At 48.8% G+C, this 23,514-nt stretch overlaps 2 protein-coding genes across 2 annotated transcripts in view; one reads left to right on the top strand and one right to left on the bottom strand.

Moving 5' to 3' along the window:
• The window catches only part of zcchc2 (zinc finger, CCHC domain containing 2), a 13,765-nt gene extending 9,089 nt beyond the window's left edge, over positions 1-4,676 (top strand). Inside the window, 5 exon segments of the mRNA XM_080514857.1 lie at positions 5-44; positions 125-235; positions 319-794; positions 796-1,621; positions 2,654-4,676. Coding sequence (XP_080370983.1) covers positions 5-44; positions 125-235; positions 319-794; positions 796-1,621; positions 2,654-2,715 — 1,515 coding nt within the window. The 3' untranslated portion in view covers positions 2,716-4,676.
• Positions 4,677-8,473: 3,797 nt separating this feature from the next.
• On the bottom strand, positions 8,474-22,869 carry ift74 (intraflagellar transport 74). The gene is made up of 20 exons (XM_080514640.1): positions 22,746-22,869; positions 21,331-21,466; positions 21,109-21,244; positions 20,265-20,313; positions 19,290-19,388; positions 18,689-18,749; positions 18,521-18,580; positions 18,341-18,402; positions 14,054-14,192; positions 13,879-13,941; positions 13,281-13,424; positions 13,065-13,105; positions 12,897-12,979; positions 12,760-12,813; positions 10,159-10,256; positions 9,900-10,026; positions 9,581-9,744; positions 9,145-9,270; positions 8,943-9,003; positions 8,474-8,853 (listed from the first exon to the last, which is right to left on the bottom strand). The coding sequence occupies exons 2-20, from the start codon at positions 21,442-21,444 to the stop codon at positions 8,723-8,725; spliced, it is 1,812 nt and encodes a 603-aa protein (XP_080370766.1). The 5' UTR covers positions 21,445-21,466; positions 22,746-22,869; the 3' UTR covers positions 8,474-8,722.
• Between the last annotated feature and the right edge of the window lie 645 nt (positions 22,870-23,514).

Below are 23,514 nucleotides of genomic sequence, written 5' to 3' on the forward strand. Positions count from 1 at the left end.
CGCCTTCATCGCCAACGGCTCTTTGGTTCCGCCTCACCGTAAAGGTGAGATTCCTCCATTAGTTGAGCTCATGGCGTTGAGCATTAGAGTCTCAGGCACCTTGGTGTTGTTGTCGTTGTCGCAGACGGGGGTTCTGGTCCAGACACGTTTGGCGAGACGTCGTCGGAGAGCTACAGTTCTCCGTCCAGTCCTCAGCACCGCGAGAGTCTGGACAGCGAGGACGACAACAACAAAGGTGGGAGTTTCCTCCGCTCGCGGTCCGACCGGCGAGAACGAGACGCTCGGCGATTCTAACCGTCCGGCGTTTGTCTTCCTCAGACACCGACAGTCACTCGGACGACGGCGGCAAAGGAGCCCCCGTCTTCTTCTCCCGCCAGGTGGAGGCGGAGTTCCCCCCGCTCTCCTTCCTGCACCCTCCTCCGCCCTACGCCTTGCCCAACGGCGGCGCCGACCCCCCTGGGCTCCCCCAGAGCATCGGCGAGGGGAAGCAGTCGTCGGGGCCGCTGGTGATGCCGATGCCCCCCGCCATGCCCGGCCCTGGACTTGCAGGTGACCCGGAGAAGAGGGAGGTGCTTCCCACCTTCGGGGTCTCCCCGCTGGGCCTCCACCCGGCAGGGAGTCCCGGCGTTCTGGTTCAGAGGTTCAAGACGAGCCAGGGTCCCGGCGAGGCGCCCCCCCCACCACCAGGCCCCCGTCAGAGGCCTCGGCATGGCCGGCCCCCTGCTGCCCTGCCCGGACCCCGCCAACGCCGCCGCCGCCCCCCTGCAACACGTGGACACGCCGCACGCCAAACACCCCGGAATCCCGCTGCCGTCCGGCCTGCCTTCGCCTTACGCCCTGCCCCCCCCCGCCACCGCGCCATCTCCCGGACACATCCAGGCCGCCGTCCCCCCAGCTGTGCCCACGCACACCCCGGGCCCCGCCCCCAGCCCCAGCCCCGCCCTCACCCACAGCACGGCGCACATTGACTGCACCTCTTACAGCAACAGCAGCGCCTCCTGCGGCGCCGCCGCGGTAGCCCCCCCGCAGCAGCAGCAGACCGCCACGCCCACCCAGCAGGGCTGCGGGATCTGCGGCTGCCACAACAACTGCGGCGGCCGCGGCGGCGCCGCCACGAGCGCCGCCTCCAGCTGCCAGACGCCGCTGTTCTTCCCGGCCCACCAGATGGCGGCGGCGCGGCAGGTGTTCGGCGTCCCGGCGCCGCTCTTCCAGCTCACCAGCCTGGGCAGCAGCAGCTACCTCACCCCGGCCCACCAGGCCAACGGCGCCGCCGCGCTGTCCCCCTTCTTCCCCGCCGCGCCGCCGCCGCCCTACATGCACAGCCACCCGCACAGCCACGCCGACGTGCCGTCGCACATGCTGGGCACGCAGGCCGCGGCGGTGGCGGCGGCGGCGGCCGCCTGCTACGGCCTCCAGCAGCAGATGGCGCCGGCGGCCGGCTTCTGCCAGCGCGTCTACCAGCACGTGTACCCCAACCCGCTGGGCCTGCTGGCCGCCACGGCGGCGCTGGGCTCCGGCGGCGTCAACAAGAAGAGCGGCAACGTGTCGTGCTACAACTGCGGTGTGAGCGGACACTACGCTCAGGACTGCAACCAGCCCGCCATCGACGCCACGCAGCAAGGTCAGTGGCCCCGCCCCCTCCGCCGCTCCGTCTCGGTGGAGAACCGCTGCTTCCTGCTGCTGCAGGAGGTTTGAAGGTTCCGTCCAGGGAGGGAGTCGTTTGTTCTGACCACACCTCGGCGTGCGACGACCTTTCCAGTTGGTTTTAGCGGCGCCTGGCGACGGCGCGGCTCCACAGGCGGAAATACCGAGTCACAAAGTTCCTGTGATGTGGGTTTGTGGTGCAGTGGCGGCCGGACGGCCACCAGGGGGAGCTGATCACTTAGTGATGAGCTGGGGGTTCACACTCCCTGTACTTCGACCACAAGTCAACCAATTTTGCCGAATAACGACCTTTAAAGGCCCAGTGAAATGTAAAACACGACTTTACAAAAAACGATAGTTGGGTTCTACTTGTAAGGTTCCTCCGACTCTGCCCCACCACTGTTGTCGCATAACAAAGTTATTTGAATTTTGAATCTCCAGCCGACAAAGGCGGGGGAATCCTTCTTCGTGGGCGGAGCCTATGTGTGACATCACGAGTTGTGCAGATCTCGATCTGTTGTGTTTATATCGGCTTGTTTCCTCTTAAATATCCAAGTTTTTACAGTGTTTTGAAGTTATAGTCGGTGTTTTATGAGCCTTGATGAAAGATTGAGCCGTTTATCGGCTATTTTCTCGCAGATTGCCGAGTTTCAACATTTTACCCTTCAGCCAGTTAGCATAAAAAATGTCCCGAGAAGCGACAGCCAGAGTGTTTTGGAGGCGGAATTTTCATTTCACTAGGACTTTAAATTAAACTTTTAAAGTTTCTCTTGTGTTTTCGTCACGTCGACTCGACGAGAAATTACCACAGAAAAACGACGACAATCTGAACATAAAGCCAATTTTAGCGAAACTCTGTGTGGTTTTACGACAGAAACACACACAGTGCCACCCAGTGGCCCGGCATGGTAACTATGGTAACGACAGCATTTAAACGTAGAGTTTAACGTTCTTGTTTTAAAACATTTCTACGTGTTTTAACGTCTTTTCTGTTTCTTTCTCCGGCCAGGTGGCTTCAGGTTGAAGTACGCCGCCGCCCACGTTCCAGAAGCTCTCGACAATGGAGACTGAAGTGTGTGTGTGTGTGTGTGTGTGTGTGTGTGTGTGTGTGTGTGTGTGTGTGTGTGTGTGTGTGTGTGTGTGTGTGTGTGTGTGTGTGTGTGTGTGTGTGTGTGTGTGTGTGTGTGTGTGTGTGTGTGTGTGTGTGTGTGTGTGTGTGTGTGTGTGTTGCACTGAAGCCTCTGACCTTCAGGAAACCAACAAAAAGAGACTTTGAGCTGCGAGTTCTTGTGCCTGTTTCACTTCCTGTTTGATACTTTTGCACTGAGAGCAGAAAAAAAAAACAACTATTAACTTATTACTTAATTATTAGGAGGCTAAGAGATTTTTCTTCTTTTAGTTTTTACATGAAAAAGATTCGTCTCCAGGAGTATTTATGCGTTTCTCCTCGTCGTTACTGTTCCCGACGGATTGTTATTATTAATTTGTGTTTGTTTTTTTTAATGGCGGCGGCCGTAAAGGAAACAATCTCCGCTTTGTGTCTGGCGGCTTTTTGAATGTAAAACTCGCGCCGTCAGAAGGTCGTCGCGGCTTTTTGTTTGTTTTAATGAATTTTATCCTCGTTTTTCTGGAGAACTGCACTGAGTGTGTGTCTGTCAGTGTGTGTCTGTCAGTGTGTGTCTGTCAGTGTGTGTCTGTCAGTGTGTGTCTGTCAGTGTGTGTTGCAGTTGTGTCCTGCAGGTTTTCGTCGAGTCGGCGAAACCAGACGACCCTCGATGTTCTTGGTTCAGAATGTTTTCCTGAACTTCAGCTTCAAATTGCACTGACTTTGTTTTTTAAGGCGCGTCCGTCCCCCAGTCTGTCGTTTGTTTGTTTGTTTTTTTTGTTTGTTTCCAACTTTAACACCAACTGAACCAGCGTTTAAAAGAGTCTTGTCAGCCAGAAGGGGGCGGGGCTTAACGTAGAGCCGCGTTACCCAGATTGGCTTCATTTACCTCCACCAGGTATCTTTGATGTTCTTATTTCAAAGCATTAGAAAATAGTTGCAGTACCACTTTGTACCACTTGGTGGTGTGAGTCAGACCAGACCTTGGCCCCGCCCCCCTCGCCTCCTGTGTGTGTGTGTGTGTGTCAGTGCATTAATGAAGTCGTTCTGTGACGACGGAGAAACGGAGAGACGAGCTGCTTCATCATCTGATTTATTTAACGAGATTCAGTGAGTAAAAAATTCCTTTATATGTTTATATATTTTAAAATGTGGTCGATATTTTTATAAAAAACAAATGAGATTCAAAGGATCAGACCTTTAATTACACATTTTTAACTTAAATTAGTCACAGTCTAGTTTAAGTGTGTATATTTAATAACTAACTGCTGTAAAGATAAATTTAATGAGGTTTAGGGATTAAAAATGAATTTAAACTTGATAATTCCTCATTTGTGTTTGTTTACATGATCAATACGTCCAGAGTGACTGTAGAGGTAAGGTTTTGTTGTTGTTTATCATTTTAGTGGCTCAAACAGTTAAAAATGTTTATTAACCAGAAGTTTAGAACAAATCGTACTGTGACGTTCCACAGTAGCTCTTCTTGTTGTCGCTTTGATCTCGATGTAAATAAGCAAAGTCGAGACATCAAAGTGTTCGTCGTTACAGTATTTTGGAGGTAAACAAGTTTATAATTTCCCCTCGAGTGTCTTGCTGCTCGTCTCTCTGGACCTCCGTCATCATCACCATCATCTTCATCATCTTCATCACCCTGCTGTTTGTTCAGGTTTCGTTAAACAAAATAAAACCCACTGAAGTAGTTTTTACCGGAGACGTGAAGCTCATGACGGACCAGTGGAAACTTCCTGTGGCGCTTTTGAAAAATGCTGTTTGTTCGTCCACTGATGAGAAGGAACGCCGCCGCCGCCGTGTGTTTACTGAACTTTGATGTCTGGACCCAACGTCAAATATATTTCTAGAGCGGAGTTTGGATTTTATGCAAAAAAATGACCTGTTCAGTTTGTTTTCCTGTAATTAAAAGCAATAAAAACGAGACGTGGAATTGTTTTTTTATTTGTGTGTGTATAAAATATGTTTAGTTTCCCTGGACGGCAGAACGAGTCACTGATGAACAAAAACGACTCCTCCAGAGACAAACGTTATTAAATGTACATGAATTGGAAAACGCATCATTCTGCGGACAACGGAGTGTCGTCTGCATACGAACAACCACCAACCGAACTGCAGCCGTCATTTTAAATGTTAAATAGTAAATATTTCCTGAATTCTCGTTGTTCAGCTCGTCTTGACGATCCGCCAGAACAAACCGGCCTGAGCGGGAGTCTCGTTCTCCTGCAGGTTGAACTTCAGAGCTTCTAGTTTCTGGTTCTTCTCCTCCAGCAGCTGGTCCAACGAGTCCCGACGCTGAGTCAGCAAGACCCGGTCCTCCTGCAGCCGCTGCTCAGACACGTGTCGACGTATGATGAGCATTGACGTATGACGAGTGTTGACGTATGACGAATCAGAATCAGAATTTCTTTCTTGTCATTGTAACAGGTACAATGAAATTTCCTAGAAAGTTTGGGGGGAAGCAGGACAACATGAGAGGAGGGGAGAAGTCAGAATACAGACTGTGATCTATAGGAGCTCTGAGGAGTTCAGTCTGTAATTGGGAGGAAAAAAAACTCCACCTCAGGAACATTTAGCATCAACACAGACAGGTTACAACACATTTCTCCAGACAGCACTTGGGATCTGTGAAGGCGAGTTTTGCAGCCGTCGCTGGGAGGAGGTGGTCCGGCATGGAAGACAAAACACAGCCTTGACGACTGGGTGTGAGTGTGTGTGTGTGTGTGTGTGTGTGTGTGTGTGTGTGTGTGTGTGTGTGTGTGTGTGTGTGTGTGTGAGAGTGTGTGTGTGTGTGTGTGTGTGTGTGTGTGTGTGTGTGTGTGTGTGTGAGTGAGTGTGTGTGTGTGTGAGTGTGAGTGTGTGAGAGTGTATGTGTGTGTGTGAGTGTGAGTGTGTGTGTGTGAGTGTGAGTGTGTGAGAGTGTATGTGTGTGTGTGTGTGTGTGTGTGTGTGTGTGTGTGTGTGTGTGTGTGTGTGTGTGTGTGTGTGTGTGTGTGTGAGTGTGAGTGTGTGTGTGTGTGTGTGAGTGAGTGTGTGTGTGAGTGTGTGAGAGTGTGTGAGAGTGTGTGTGAGTGTGTGTGTGTGTGTGTGTGAGTGAGTGTGTGTGTGTGTGTGTGTGTGTGTGTGTGTGTGTGTGTGTGTGTGTGTGTGTGTGTGTGTGTGTGTGTGTGTGTGTGTGTGTGTGTGTGTCTATTAGTCTGTGTGTGTGTGTGTGTGTGAGTGTGTGTGTTGCAGTTTTGTCCTGCAGAAAGTTTCCGTCAAGTCGACGACCCTCGATGTTCTTGGTTCAGAATGTTTTCCTGAACTTCAGTTTCAAAATGCACGACGTTGTTTTTAAGGCTCGTCGTCCCCCAGTCTGTCGTTTGTTTGTTTGTTTGTTTGTTTGTTTGTTTGTTACCAACTTTAATACCAACTGAACCAGCATTTAAGAGTCTCTCTGGACCTCCGTCGTCACTCATCACCATCATCATCATCATCATCTTCATCATCATCTTCATCATCATCTTCATCATCACCATCATCATCACCATCATCTTCATCACCCTGCTGTTTGTTCAGGTTTCGTTAAACAAAATAAAACCCACTGAAGTAGTTTTTACCGGAGACGTGAAGCTCATGACGGACCAGTGGAAACTTCCTGTGGCGCTTTTGAAAAATGCAGTTTGTTCGTCCACTGATGAGAAGGAACGCCGCCGCCGCGACCCAACATCAACTATACACTCAACAAAAATATAAATGCAACACTTTTGTTTTTGCTCCCATTTTCCATGAGATGGATTAATTCCAGATACACAATATTACCATTTCTCTCAAACATTGTTCATAAATGTGTCTAAATGTGTGACAGTGAGCACTTCTGCTTCGCTGAGATCATCCATCCACCTCACAGGTGTGCCACATCAAGATGCTGGTCTGACATCATGATTAGTGCACAGGTGTGCCTGAGACTGTCACAATAAAAGGCCACCATGAAATGTGCAGTTTTGTCTCACAGCAAAATGCCACAAGCATTGAGGGAGCGTCCAGTCGGCCTGCTGACAGCAGGAATGTCCACCAGATCTGTTGTTCGTGCATTGAATGTTCATTTCTCCACCATAAGTCGTCTCCAAAGGCGTTTCAGAGAATCTGGCCGTACATCCAACCGGCCTCACAACCGCAGACCAGGTGTAACCACACCAGCCCAGGACCGTCACCTCCATGGGCAGGCATCTGTTATGGACGAAGAACACAGGTGCATTTTATTGAAGGCATTGTGAATGCACAGAGATACCGTGACGAGACCCTGAGGCCCAGTGTTGTGCCATACATCCATGAACATCACCTCATGTTCCAGCATGATGCAAGGATCTGGACACAATTCTTGGAAGCTGAAAATGTCCCAGTTCTTGCATGGCCAGCATCCTCACCGGGCATGTCGGATCAACTCTATGCAAAGGAGATGTGTTGCACTGCATGAGGCAAATGGTGGTCACACCAGATACTGACTGGTTCTGAGTCCCCAGACCCCCAATAAAGCAAAACAAGAAGGCCGTTGCTGGGCTAATCCCCCGCCGGAGGGCTTTATATTTCCTCACAAAGCAGCTCTAAGGCAGCACACTTGGTACACTAGAGGGTGTTCCATGGGTCCTAGTAGATCATTATGTAGAATCTGAAAGGTCTTCTTCATAAGCTATGTCAAAATACGTCTCCAGAGCCCAAAAGGTGTTTTTATGCACTTAGTGACCCTGTGACCTGATATGCAAATTAGGTCATGGTCACCATGGTGCCCCTTCTCCCCAGGTGGAGTGTCTATGTGTGAAGTTTGGTGACTGTGGGCCCAGGAACTGCTGAGAAATGAGGAGAAATGTTTATATGAAAATACATGTATTGTGCAACCATGACGAGCAAACTTCAGACCCTACCAATCTTCAAGGTCAAGGTCAAGGTCACTTGGTGTACTGGAGGTTATCCCTGGAGTGTGTATCATGTGTGTATAAAATTTCAGAGCCCTAGCTCAAAAACCCAGGCCTCCAGAGCCCAAAATGTGTTTTTAAGCACTTCGTGACCCTGTGACCTACTTAATATGCAAATTAGGTCAAGGTCACCATAGTATCCTTTCCCCCTCTGAGATGTATCCACATGTGAAGTTTGGTCACTGTGGGCCCAGGGGTTGCCGAGATATAGGTAGAAACGTTCGAACGGACGAAAGTACGGACGTACGGAGACTGTTTCAAGATCCCCCTTCGGGGCCTATCGGCCACGGCGGGGGATAAATAATTCACATTTCATGGTGGCCTTTTATTGTGACAGTCTGAGGCACACCTGTGCACTAATCATGATGTCAGACCAGCATCTTGATGTGGCACACCTGTGAGGTGGATGGATGATCTCAGCGAAGCAGAAGTGCTCACTGTCACACATTTAGACACATTTGTGAACAATGTTTGAGAGAAATGGTAATATTGTGTATCTGGAATGAATTTTAGATCTTTAAGTCCATCTCATGGAAAATGGGAGCAAAAACAAAAGTGTTGCGTTTATATTTTTGTTGAGTATATTTCTAGAGCGGAGTTTGGATTTTATGCAAAAAATGACCTGTTCAGTTTGTTTTCCTGTAATTAAAAGCAATAAAAACGAGACGTGGAATTGTTTTTTTATTTGTGTGTGTCTAAAATATGTTTAGTTTCCCTGGACGGCAGAACGAGTCACTGATGAACAAAAACAACTCCTCCAGAGACAAACTTTATTAAATGTACATGAATTGGAAAACGCATCATTCTGCGGACAACGGAGTGTCGTCTGCATACGAACAAACACCAACAGAACTGCAGCCGTCGTTTTAAATGTTAAATAGTAAATATTTCCTGAATTCGACGACCAGAACAAACCGGCTGCGACTGTTCCGATGTGTTTAATTCACAAGATTTAAAAACATCCAGCATCTCGACGTCATAACGATTTTCAGGGAGCCGGTTCTGTGTGTGTTTAGCTCCTGTTGTTGTTGTTGTTGTTGTTGTTGAGCGCCTCGATGAGCATCTTGTTGTACTCGGCCACCAGCAGCTCGACGTTCTTGGCCACGGCGGTGTAGTCGCTCTCCTGGGACCTGGAGGCGATGACTGGAACTGCAGTTCAGGATCAGTGAGATCAAAGGACTGGAGGGTTCAGGTTCTGAGGAGGGTTAGGGTTCAGGTTGTGATCAGGATACACTCTTTCATCACGAAGTTGTTCTGCTCCAGGTGTTTCCACTTCCTCTCCAGGTTCAGCAGCTGAGGAGGAACAAAGGTTGTTTATTGACGAGTCGGTAGAACCAGAACGTCGTCTCACGATAGGAGAACGTCGTGGTTCTGCAGGAATCAAATCTCACAGGAAGTTGAACTGCTACAGGAAGCAAGAGAACCAAGGGTCACCTGGGCGTGAGTCTCGTTCTCCTGCAGGTTGAACTTCAGAGCTTCTAGTTTCTGGTTGTTCTCCTCCAGCAGCTGGTCCAACGAGTCCCGACGCTGAGTCAGCAAGACCCGGTCCTCCTGCAGCCGCTGCTCAGACACGTGTTGACGTATGACCAGTGTCGACGTATGACAAGCGTCGATGTACGACAAGGGTCGACGTACGACGAGCGTCGACGTACGACGAGCGTCGACGTACGACGAGGGTCGACGTACGACGAGCGTCGACGTACGACGAGCCTTGACGTACGACGAGCGTTAATGGCGGTACGACGAGAGTCGACGTACGACGAGCGTCTACGTACGACGAGCGTTAATGGCGGGACACCAGAACCCTGGCGGCGTGGCGGTGTGGCAATGTGGCGTTGTGGCGGCGTGGCGGTGTTGCAGCAGCACCAACCTGCTTCTTGTCGTCGGCGCGGCGCCGCAGCGAGTCCAGGTCCCGGTAGGCCAGCAGCTCAGACTCCATGGCGGCGACTCGCTCCGTCAACATCTGCAGCTCACCGCCGATCTTCACCTCCAGCTGCTGAACCTTCTCTAGATCCTGCTGCAGCTGGAGGGACTCTGGACACACACACACACACCATCACTGTGTGTGTGTGTGTGTGCGTGAGTGTGTGAGTGAGTGTGTGTGTGCGTGTGAGCGTGTGAGTGTGTGTGTGTGTGTGTGTGTGTGTGTGTGTGTGTGTGTGTGTGTGTGTGAGTGTGTGTGTCCTGACCGGAGCTCAGGCCCTTGGCGGTGTTCTCTGATTGGACGACGTCGATCTCTTTGCTCAGCAGAACCTCCTGCAGGTTCCTCAGCTCGCTGGCCGAGACCCGGTCCACCTGGCGCAGCCTCAGCATGCTCTGCACACACACACACACACACGTCAGGCGTGTGTGTGTGTGTGTGTGTGGCAGTGTGTGTGTGTGTGTGTGTGTGTGTGTGTGTGTGTGTGTGTGTGTGTGTGTGTGTGTGTGTGTGTGTGTGTGTCCCACCCTGCTGCAGTGCTCCAGCAGAGACAGGATGTCCTCCTCGCTCCGTCTCATCTTGTCCTGCTCCTGAGCTCGAGTCTCCTGGAAGGAGTCCTGGAAACCTGGAAGAAGCACAAGAACCAGACTGACCCCTGCTGGACGGACCAGGAACCACACCAGGAATACACCAGGAACGAGACCAGGAAAGAGACCAGGAACGACAGAAGGAACGACACCAGGAACACACCAGGAAATACACCAGGAAAGACACAAGGAACGACACCAGGAACACACCAGGAAATACACCAGGAACGACAGAAGGAACGACACCAGAAACACACCAGGAACGATACCAGGAACACACCAGGAACTACACCAGGAACACACCAGGAATACACCAGGAACGACACCAGGAACACACCAGGAACGACATATGAAATTAACCAGGAACTACACCAGGAACACACCAGGAATGACACCAGGAACTAACCAGGAACGACACCAGGAACACACCAGGAATTACACCAGGAACGACAACAGGAACTACACCAGGAATACACCAGGAATACACCAGGAACAAACCAGGAACTAACCAGGAACTACACCAGGAACGACACCAGGAACACACCGTGAATGACACCAGGAACACACCAGGAACGACACCAGGAACACACCAGGAACAACACCAGGAACGACACACGAAATTAACCAGGAACGACACCAGGAACACACCAGGAATACACCAGGAACGACACCAGGAAAAAACCAGGAACAACACCAGGAATTAAACCAGGAACAACACCAGGAACACACTGTGAATGAAACCAGGAACGACACCAGGAACACACCAGGAACTACACCAGGAATACACCAGGAACGAAACCAGGAACGACACCAGGAATTACACCAGGAACACACCAGGAACACACCAGGAACACACCAGGAACAACACCAGGAACGACACACGAAATTAACCAGGAACAACACCAGGAACACACCAGGAAAAAACCAGGAACTACACCAGGAATTAAACCAGGAACAACACCAGGAACACACTGTGAATGAAACCAGGAACGACACCAGGAACACACCAGGAACTACACCAGGAATACACCAGGAACGACACCAGGAACGACACCAGGAAGGACACAAGGAACGACTCCAGGAACACACCAGGAATACACCAGGAACGAACCAGGAACAACATCAGGAATTACACCAGGAACGACACAAGGAACTACACCAGGAACACACCAGGAATTAACCAGGAACGACACCAGGAACACACCAGGAACAAACCAGGAACGACACCAGGAATTACACCAGGAACGACACCAGGAACACACCAGGAACGACACCAGGAACACACCAGGAATACACCAGGAACGACACCAGGAACACACCAGGAAGTCACCTGGAATTACACCAGGAACGACACCAGGAACACACCAGGAATTACATCAGGAACGACACCAGGAACGACACCAGGAATGACACCAGGAACACACCAGGAACACACCAGGAACGACACCAGGAACACACCAGGAACGACACCAGGAATTAACCAGGAACGACACCAGGAACACACCAGGAATTACACCAGGAACGACACCAGGAACACACCAGTAACGACACCAGGAACACACCAGGAATACACCAGGAACGACACCAGGAATACACCAGGAACAAACCAGGAACTACACCAGGAATACACCAGGAACGACACCAGGAATACACCAGGAACAAACCAGGAACTACACCAGGAACACACCAGGAATTACACCAGGAAAGTCACCAGGAACACACCAGGAACTACACCACCCGAAACACACCAGGAACTACACCACCCGGAACACACCAGGAACTACACCAGGAACACACCAGGAATTACACCAGGAACTACACCACCAGGAATACACCAGGAACTACACCCAGAACACACCAGGAACTACACCAGGAACTTTACCACCAGGAACACACCAGGAACTACACCACCAGGAACACACCAGGAACTACACCCGGAACACACCAGGAACTACACCACCAGGAATACACCAGGAACTACACCAGGAACTTTACCACCAGGAACTACACCCGGAACACACCAGGAACTACACCCGGAACACACCAGGAACTACACCACCAGGAACGACACCAGGAACTTTACCACCAGGAATACACCAGGAACTACACCAGGAACTACACCACCAGGAATACACCAGGAACGACACCAGGAACTTTACCACCAGGAATACACCAGGAACTACACCAGGAACTACACCACCAGGAACTACACCAGGAACTTTACCACCAGGAATACACCAGGAACTACACCAGGAACTACACCACCAGGAACGACACCAGGAACTTTACCACCAGGAATACACCAGGAACGACACCAGGAACTTTACCACCAGGAATACACCAGGAACGACACCAGGAACTTTACCACCAGGAACACACCAGGAACTACACCAGGAACTTTACCACCAGGAATACACCAGGAACTTTACCACCAGGAACACACCAGGAACGACACCAGGAACTTTACCACCAGGAATACACCAGGAACGACACCACCGCCTCCGACAGTCTTTTCTAATCATCATGTTGTTATTTACTCACGGTCGATCTCCTCCTCTCTCCTCTTCAGCTCCTTGTATTTCTGCTGGTATTCGCCTGGTGAACAGAGTTAAACCATCAGGACTCCAGTAGAAAGTGACGACTCAGCAGTTTGTGGACGAGAGACAGCTGTTGGTTACCCGGGGCGACGTCGGAGCCGCCGTGTTCTAGGTGCTGCAGCTCTTCGCCCGTCTGTCTGATCCGGTTCCTGATCTCTGACAGTCTGAAGACAGAAAACTTGAATCATTTATGTTGTTTTTTTAAATAAAAAGCAGTAAAACAGAATGTGAAAGGACACGAGGACATACTGTCTGTCCATGCTGGCGATTTCCTGGTTGTCTTCTTTCACCTGCGGGACAAAAGTGTTGCACTATTTATTGTCTCCGCGGCCCCTCAGAGGACACCCTCAGAGGACGTCCCCTGAGGACGTCCTCTGAGGACGCCCTCTGAGGATGTCCTCTGAGGACGTCCCCTGGATGTCCAGAGGTGGAGCTTCAGGTTTAAGTAGGACGGCAGAGCGCCACCTGCTGGAGCATCGTCTCTCGCTCCTCCTCCGGCGAGCGCTGACTCTTCTGCTCCGCCTCCATGGCGTCACGCCGGGTCTCCAGGGAGGACAGGCTCTCGTGGAGACGGGCCACGTCCTGCTTGAAGTACAGGTGGGACAGTTCCTGGGGGGAGAGGGGACAGGGGAGAGGAGATAGGAAACAGGAGATATGAGAGGGGAGAGGGGACAGGAGACAGGAGACATGACACAGGGGACATGAGATAGTAGAGAGGGGACAGGACACATGAGACAGGGGACAGGAGATATGAGTCAGGGGACATGAGACAGGAGATAGGAAAGCGGGGACAGGAGACAGGGGACATGAGACCAGGGACAGGGTAGAGGGGAGATAGGAGACATGGGACAGGAGATAGAAAAGGGGACAGGAGACAGGGGATATGAGACGGGAGATAGGAGACATGGGATAGGAGGCAGGGGACATGGGACAGGGGGCAGGAGATAGGAGACAGGAGACATGGGAGATGAGACAGGGTAGAGGGGATAGGACACAGGGGACAGGGACGGCTCGACGTTAAATCCCGCCTCTCCGGAGTCGCTGCTCCTGGAGCTCCACCCACCTCCTCGTAGTCCTCCCTCCTGGCGTGGAGGACGTCCAGCTCCTCCTGGAGGACACTCATCTCCTGCAAGAGACACTCGTGAGAAAGCCGCTGACGGCGGTTGGCTAGCTGGCGGCGGTTGGCTAGCATGCGGCGATTGGCTAGCTGGCGGCGGTTGGCTAGCTGGCGGCGGTACCTGCAGCAGCTCCTCGTTGGCGGCCGTCATGCTGGAGTATCTCTGCTGCTTGGAGGACGACATGGACCGGACCACCTCCTCCGCCACGCGTCTCTGCGCCTGGACGTCCTCGTCCACGGCCCGGATGGCGTCCTCCCTCCTGCAGGGACGACCGAGACGCTGAATCACCTCCGTCACCTACGTCAGGCTTCAGAGGCCAAAGTGACGTTCTCCAATAAAGAAGTCACTTTTAAAATGCTACATTTGAGGTCATTTGTGTCGTTTATTTATTAACGTGTGCTTGAAGCTCTTTGATCTCCTTTTTATTAAAAGGGCATTACAAATTAAATGTATTATTATTATTATTATTAATACTTTTTTAAATATGAAAACTTGATTGGTTGATGAATGTTGCATCAGTTTCACAGTAAATGTCTTTAATTATGTAATATTGAAGTTAAATTAAGACAAAAATGTGTTGAGTGACTAAAAAGAAAGAATCAGTTGGGAGATTAAATAAATCTGTATTTTAGAACATATGAAGCTCGAGCCAAATATAAAAAGTTTGCTCTCGCTAAAAATCTCTACTTTCATGTTTTTCTTTGTCACTGGACTTTTATTTTTTAACATCTTATATGATAAATCAGGTTCTAAGAAGTGAAGCTGAAGCGTCGCCGTCGATTCTTTGAAAAACAAAGTCATGAGAAGTTTCCTTGTCGATTCTACTTCCTGTTCGGCTCCAGAATAAAAACCCGGCGGTTAATAATTGATGGCCTTGGTGAAGGAAGCAGTGGGGGAGGGGGGAGGAGATCAAAGCCGGCTCCAGGTTTTACGAGGATCAAGGGTCGTGAGCTGTGCCGGCGACAGGTGAGGCTCTTTTCTTCCTGGAGGGTAGAGGGTGGAGGTTCCCCCCCCCACGTTCCCCCGCGGTTCCACGGTTCCACAGCAGCAGCAGAAGCGTCATCTGGAGGAAAATGAGGCTGCGGCCGGTCGTCGTCCTGCTGAGCGCCGCCGCGGTGGTCCTGGGCGGCGCCGGCGCTCCGGATCAGGATCCGCGGGTGGAGAAACCGTCCTGCTCCGTCTCTTCCTGGTTCGTCCGTTCAAATAATAAGATAAAAATGTCTTTCCGTCCCGCCGGCAGACGAGGACGTTCAGCGGCCAGCTGCTGGACGCCGTCCCGCCCAACACCGACGGCACGCCGGTCACCAGGCTGCTGCTCGACGGGAACCGGGTCGCCCTGAACGAGTCGGACCGCCGGGCCCTGGGGACCTACCCGGCCCTGCTGGAGCTCCGGCTGGACGGGAACCGGCTGACCCGGGTCCCCGCCGGGTTCTTCTCCGCCGCGCCCAACCTGACGAAGCTGTCGCTGGCCGGGAACGACCTCCAGAGGTACACCAGGGGGGAGGGGGGGAGGGGTGGTGGGGGGGGAGACACGGTCCAGGACCTGAAGCGCAGGTTTCTGTTGCAGGCTGGACTCGGAGGCGTTCTCCGGTCTGGACCTCCTGACGGACCTGGACCTGTCGGGGAACCGGCTGACGAGCCTCCCAGAGGAGCTGCACCGAGTTCTGAACCTGGACCGCCTCCAGGTGGGTCGTCTGCTTCATCTCACCCCCCCCACCCCCGTTTCCATGGTGACGGCGCTCACAGCCACTGAAGACGTGTCCCCAAGGTGGACCCTAGGGACCTCGGTCCCGAGGCTTTAGAACCTAAATACAACCACTGTCGGTTTAGATCAAAGACTCGTCGTAAGATCAAAGTCACGGTTCCGTGGTCTGGTTTGCCTGCAGGTGCTGCGGCTGCAGGAGAACCCCTGGAACTGCTCCTGCCCCCTGCTGGGCCCCGTCCGCCACTTCAGCGCCGCCAACGTCTCCGCCGGTGAACCGTCGTCTCCGTCGCCGCGGCGACCGTCCGTTTACGCCCGCGAAAACGACTGAACACCATCTCTCTCTATCTCGCTCGCCTTCTCCAGGTGAAACTCCCGCCGTCTGCGCGTCGCCGTCGAGCAAGGCAGGAATGGAAGTGGCGGAGGCGGCGGCGCTGTGCTTCTCCGAGCCGCCGCCGACCCAAACGGCTGCACTGAACAGAACCGAGTCGCCGGGTCAGACCCACAACGGCACCAATGGTAAATATTCCCCCCATCCCCCGACATGGAAGATCAAAGGTAAAGATAAAAGCTAAAAGTGGAAAAAATCTTGATATTAGATTAATGTCATTCTAATCACAAATAGTATTACTCCTATTTTTTTTTTTAGATTATTAGCATCATTAATATTAGTATAATCATAAATGTTACCCTATAATTTCTAGTTTTATATTATTATAATATTATCATACTCACAAATATTATTACGATTACTATTATTCTTCACGGACTAAAAATAAGTAAAGCACTTTTAAAACAGATCAAATGTGGGCGTCTCACTGAGGCCATGTCTACACGTACACAGTTTTTTTTTTTTTTTTAAACGGTTATTTCCCTCTACGTTTAAAAAAAACTCCTCATTCACTGTCCTCCGGGTTCAGAGCTGCAATGAGCAGCCACACCTGTAGGGGGCAGTGTAATGAGACGCATGAAGCTGTGACAGCCAATCAGAATCCTGGAAAAAAAAAAACTGGACGTCACGAGTTGTGAGGAAAATCTCCGGCTCCTCTTTAGACGCAAACGGAGAAATTGAGTTTCTACTTGTTGTTTGGTCCGACGCCTGAAACATGGGACGGGTACGAGCTAACGGGCTAACGACCGAACGGGCTAATGAGCTAACAACCTAACGGGCTAATGGGCAAACGAGCTAACGCGCTGCGCTCTTCCTCCAGCAGGGCGGAAACCGGCGGCGGGGAACTCGTGGAAGTTCACGGCGAGCGTGGCGGCCCTGGCGCTCGTCACCTCGGCGCTGATCGTGTGCGCGGTGAAGGGGCCGTCCTTGTACAAGCTCTTCCACAACTACCGACACCGCCGGCTGCACCAGGACGACGACGACGACGGCGCCGGAGGCAACAACGACGGGCACTTCGTGACGACCGTCTTCAAGAAGAGGGGCAGCTACCGCACGCCGCACACCTTCAGCTTCGAGAACCAGGGCGGCCGGGCGGCGGCGGCGGCGGTGGAGGAGCCGGAAGACGAATACTTTGAGGATCCGTACATCAAGAGCAACGGAATGGAAGGAGAGGAGAACCCAGCAGAACCCTGACGAGGCGACGCTCCGGCCTCGTTTCCAAGGCAACGTCACAAACACTGGAAAACTCCGGCTTCAAAGCAACGGCGATGGCTTCAAAGCAACGGTGGCGGCTTCAAAGCAACGGCGGCGGCTTCAAAGCAAATCACACGGTTGATTAAAGTGACTGAGTAACATCAGGAGTCATGGTATTATTATTATTAGTATTATTATTATTATTATTTAGCATTTGGCCAAAGACTAAATCAGAAGTGATATTTATTATCTAAGAGGAATAAAATTTTTAATGTTAAGTATTTCTTTGTCGTCGTCGCAGTAAACTAAATGAATCTCGATCTCCTAGCAACCAAGCTTCATCACACAATCACATTAAGACCTTTACACACCAGAGTCTTTCAACGCTGGAGGAATTTTCTAATCATTAGTTTCATTGTTAATTGTGAATTTTTCCTGCATTTGAGGATTTAAATTTTTTTTTATTTAAACAGTTCGTCGTTAACGTCTTAAAATCTCATCTAGATGATGATAAATCATTCCTGAAGATTTCAGGTCATTTGGGGGAGTTTTTGCAATAAAAGAATCAAATCAAATCAAATAATAATAAAGTAAGATAAAAAAAAAATAAAAAATTGAAACATGGGAAATTAAATAAAACAAATTTAAATAAAATAAAAGAATGAAATTAAATTTAATAAATAAAATTAAACAAAATAACAAAAAAGTAAATAAAATGAAAAAAGAAGTTAAAATATAAATTAAAATAATTTTTTTTAATGAAATTAACAAAGTCAACTTCGTAAAATAAGATTAAATAAAACATTTTTAATTAAATATTAAAATCAAAGAAATAAATTAAATTAAAATAAAATAATTAAATAAAATATTTTTTTTAATTAAATTAACAAAGCCAACTTCGTAAAATAAGATTAAATTAAAAAAGTAACAAAAAAGTAAATAAAATAAAAAACGAAATTAAAATAAAATAATTAAATAAAAATTTAATTAAATTAAATAAAAAATAAATAAAATGAAATTAACAAAGCCAACTTTGTAAACTAAGATTAAATTTGAAAAAAGTAATGAAAAAGAAATTAAATTAAAATAAAATAAATAAAATGTTGCTGGCGCCACTCACTCTCTCCTCTCGGTGAAGACGATCTCCATGCTCTCGTTCTCACAGTCGTTCTGCGCCTTCAGCTGCAGGTGAGAAACACGGCAGGTCGTCACGTCAACACGTCAACACATCAACACGTCAACACGTCAACACGTCAACACAGGAACTGGCGGGTTTGCGGCGGCGGCGCCGTGACCTCACCGCGTTGTAGTCGTTGACCATCTCCTCCACCTCCGTGCTCGTGTTCAGCTTGTCCACCAGCTGTGGACCAAGAGATCGTTGAGGGAAGACGTGTGAGTGTGTGTGTGTGTGTGTGTGTGTGTGTGTGTGTGTGTGTGTGTGTGTGTGTGTGTGTGTGTGTGTGTCTACCATGTTGTGGTCGGCCAGCTGACCCTGCAGGTCCTTGATCTCGGCCGCCAGGCCTCCGGCTCTGGAAAACAGGAAGTGAGCAAGAGTGACGGTTCTAGAAGGTTCTCAAAGCAGCAGAACCCGGAGGAGAAGGAGGAGGAGGAGGAGGAGGAGGAGGAGGAAGAGGAGTAGGAGGAAGAGGAGGAGGAGCAGGAGGAGCAGGAGGAGGAGCAGGAGGAAGAGGAGGAGGAGCAGGAGGAGGAGCAGGAGGAGGAGGAGGAGGAGGAGTAGGAGGAAGAGGAGGAGGAGCAGGAGGAGCAGGAGGAGGAGTAGGAGGAAGAGGAGGAGGAGCAGGAGGAGGAGTAGGAGGAAGAGGAGGAGGAGCAGGAGGAGCAGGAGGAGGAGTAGGAGGAAGAGGAGGAGGAGCAGGAGGAGGAGTAGGAGGAAGAGGAGGAGGAGCAGGAGGAGCAGGAGGAGGAGCAGGAGGAGGAGGAGGAGGAGGAGTAGGAGGAAGAGGAGGAGGAGCAGGAGGAGCAGGAGGAGGAGTAGGAGGAAGAGGAGGAGGAGCAGGAGGAGGAGTAGGAGGAAGAGGAGGAGGAGCAGGAGGAGGAGCAGCACCCACCTCTTCTCGTAGGACAGGTAGACGGAGTTCTCCTGGTTGTAGTTGTCGATCTCCTTCAGCAGTTTGCTGGTTTCTGCCGTGAGCTCCGTCACTTTGCTCCTGAGGGGAACCGCCGCTGACATCATGACATCACAACACCACAACGCCACAACATCACAACAACACAACAACACAACGCCATGACATCACAACAACACAACGCCATCACATCACAATGCCACAACATCACAACACCACAACACCACGACGCCACGACATCACAACATCACGACGCCACAACGCCACAAAACCACGACACCACGACGCCACAACACCATGACGCCTCATCACGACGCCACAAAACCACGACACCACAACGCCACAAAACCACGACACCACAACGCCACAAAACCACACCACAACGCCACAAAACCACGACGCCACAACACCATGACGCCTCATCACGACGCCACAAAACCACACCACAACGCCACAAAACCACAACGCCACAACACCATGACGCCTCATCACGACGTCACAACACCACAACGCCACAAAACCACAACGCCACAACACCATGACGCCTCATCACGACGTCACAACACCACAACGCCACAAAACCACAACACCACAACGGCTGCAGTTTGTTGGTGGAATTAATTGGGAAGCGTTTCGCCGCTAACGTCCCGAAATCAAATCCTTTGATCCTTATATGACGACCAATCATGCCTGAAGGTTTCACGCAATTCGAGTGAGGAATTTTTTTAGCCAAACGTTGGTAAAATACATGCAAACAAACCAATAAATACATAAATAAATAAACACTTGGCACAGTTAACAAACAACAGCTCCGACTAGTGAAAACTACATCGTTTTTTTCTTTTTTTTAGATGCGTTTCCTGCTGAAACGTTGCCGTGGAAACGGGGCTTTGTTCTCAGAGAGCTCGAGGTCTCTCAGAGGACGTGTGGCGGAGGCGTCCTGCTAGCTTGCGTTACCTGAGGAGGCCGAGGTAGTAGGACTTGTCCAGGATCTGTCTCTGGGGGCCTTTAGGAGGAGACGGAGGTCGTGGAGGAACAGAAGGTCAGAGGTGAGAACCGCCGCCGCTGCAGGTTATTTCAAACGTTCTGACATTGTTTTAGTTCTTCAGCGACACCAAACCAAGTCACACGCAAGGATCAGGACATTTTTTTAAAAATCCCAACTGACGTGAACCTAAAGTCAAAAAGTCCAGTTTTCAAATCCCTATGCTGATCACATTATGGTGAAAATACCCCGCCTGACCTTTGACCCCCCAGGGTCAAAGTAAGATCAAATAAAAAAAAATTGAAACAAGGAAAATTTTATAAAAAAATTTAATTGAAGAATTAAATAAAATTTTAAAAATAAAATAAAAGAATTAAATTAAATTAAAAAAAATTTATGAAAAAAATAACAAAAAGGTAAATAAAATAAAAAAAAGAAATTAAATTAAAATAAAAGAATTAAATAAAATTTGTAAAAATTTTATGAAATTAACAAAGCCAACTTCGTAAAATCAGATTAAATAAAAAAAAAGTTATGAAAAAGAAAGAAATTAAAATTAAAAATCCCGTGCATCACGTGGCCTATCAGGGGTTGGATTCAAACTGACGACGTTACCATGACAATATTTTCTTCCTGTGACGACACCTTGACCTTTGACCCCACATTTTGTTAGCAAACCCAATAAATATACGTTAAACCAGTACATGGAGTTAAAAAAATGTCTCCCGACTTGGACTAAAGACTGGATCGGTCCACGTGTGACTTGGTCCCGCGTGTCTTGCTTGTGAGGACGCGAGGCGAGACGCCACCTTTCACCTTTCACGCCGGTCTTCATGCCGCTGAGGCCCTGCTGGGTGACGGGCCGCTCCGTCACCTTGATGGAGGCCGACAGGACCCCGGGCGTGGGGACGCCGGCCCTCATGGCAGGATGGCCGCTGGTCCCCGGAACCATCTGGACGGAACCAACAGACCCCCCCGCGGTGAGGCAAGAGGAGGCGGCGGTGCCTAAGACAGCCGGCGGCGGAGGCGGGTTCTTACCCCGGTGGCGACGCGGATGGCGGTGGGAGGGGGGCGGACGGCCGTCGGGGGTCGGCCGGTTCCACTGCGGCTCAGGGGCCGGCCCAGGCTGGACGGGGGCCGCTGGGCCGACATGACGCCTCCGAACAGGAAACTACTTTTATATTAAAAAAATTAAAACAAAAACAAGCCTTTCTTTGAAATCCTCTAAGTTTATTTCTTTGTCTTCGTCGCAGTGAATGAAATGAAGTGATTGTTGCCTAGCAACCAAGCTTCATCACACAATTACATTAAGATCTTTACACACGAGCATTTCAACGCTGGAGGAATTTTCTTATCATTATTTCCATTGTTGTTGAATTTTTCCTGCATTTGAGGATTTTTTTTTTTTTTTTTATGTAAGCGGTTCGTCGGTAACGTCCTAAAATCTCATCTAGATGATGATAAATCATTCCTGAAGATTTCAGGTAATTTGGGGGAGTTTTTGCAAAAAAATTTGGCAAATAAAACACAAAAAAATTCAAACAAGGGAAATTAAATAAAAAAAATGAATACATTAAATTACATTTAAAAACATTTAATTAACAAAGCCAACTTCGTAAAAAAAGATTAAATAAAAAAATAACAAAAAATTTAATAAAATTCAAAAATTAATTAAAATCTAAGAAATTTATTAAATGAAAATAAAATAATTAAAAAAAAAATTTAATTAACAAAGCCAACTTCATTACATCTTTAAGTTCCTTTGAACCTCTTTGTAGCCTCGCCCCACTTTGAAATCTCATTACGTCACAATAGAAATATACATTATATATTTATTCTGTCATGTGGATATTTTAACTTTCTAGTCCATTTATTTTGTTCTGTGTGTGTGAAGCTAATTTCCCACAAAGTACTTGTTTTCTAGTCTAAAACCACAACCATTATTTTGAAGGAAAGTAAAGATTAGTATGAAGAGGAGACGTACTGAGGCACTGATGTAATTATCATTTGAATAAAGTAGAAATATAAACAAGAAAACATGTAATTCAGCTCAGAAAGTTAAATCCAGCCGGAAAACTCAAGTATTCCAGTCCTGTGAAGGTTTTGAATCACTGTGAAGAGTCATAGTCACAGGAACGTGTGATTTAAATGTGTTTTTTAATGTTTTTATTAAATATTTAATCACATTGATTTTCAACGTAACCAACGAAACTCCGTTTAAACACGTTTCTATAGATTTACACTCACCTGTGAACATTTTTATAACGCGACAATGTGGAGTTACGAGGACAGACACAACAATCTCTCGGGAGAAAGTTAATATTGTAAAATAAAGAGAGTAAAACTCTTCTTCGTGGGTTAGCTTGGCTTAGCTTAGCTTGGCTTAGCTTAGCTGCACACATTGACATCGTCGTTTGCACCAAAACAGCCAGAAAACACAAAGCGCTTCGTACCTGCGAGGTTAAACTTTGACGCTTGTCCGGTTCGATCCGTCTAAAAGTCTCCAAAACGTCTGGAAACGTGGAAAACAAGAATAGAATCTAAACCGGAGAGTCCGCCGCCAGGTGTTGACGCCACCATAGCAACAAGAACGTCTTCCTCGTCAACACGGTTAAACGGAGAGGAAGGCGCAGTGCTGCCACCCGGCGGCCGCCACGAGCACTACAACAACACAACCTGTCGTCCGTGGTTCTCAAAACTTTAATGAGTTTTAGACAAATCGAAGGTTAAATTCTACGAACTACACGGACAGAATAAAGTGTGGATAAAGATTAAAATAATTAAATGTTTAATTTAATTCAGTTTCATTCCCTTTGTGCAAATTAATACGTCGCCATGTTGAAATCTGAAGACTTCATGATATAATAGAAGCAGACCTGCATGTCACTGTGGTGACTCAGTTTTACTTTACTGCTCTGCTCTGCTTAGTTAAAGTTTAAAATATTTTAAAAAGTTTAAAGGACGTTAAAATTTACAACAAAGCAAGAATGTCTTTAAAAAGCTTTGACGTCTGAATGGCAGAAATCGTTTCTGCCAACGTGAGAGTTCTGGGATTAATTTATGCCGACCTCATTGTTTGTGTGTCTGCAGCTGCTTCGTCACAATACCTGCAAAGTATTTGTGTATAAAACTGTCACAAACAGAAAAAACGCTGATCCAGCATATAGTTATTAAAATGCCTCTTTACATAAATAATAATAATAATATTAATAATGTCTTGCA

This window comes from Blennius ocellaris (genome assembly GCF_963422515.1).
Source record: "Blennius ocellaris genome assembly, chromosome: 19".
In the NCBI taxonomy this organism is placed as follows: Eukaryota; Metazoa; Chordata; class Actinopteri; order Blenniiformes; family Blenniidae; genus Blennius; species Blennius ocellaris.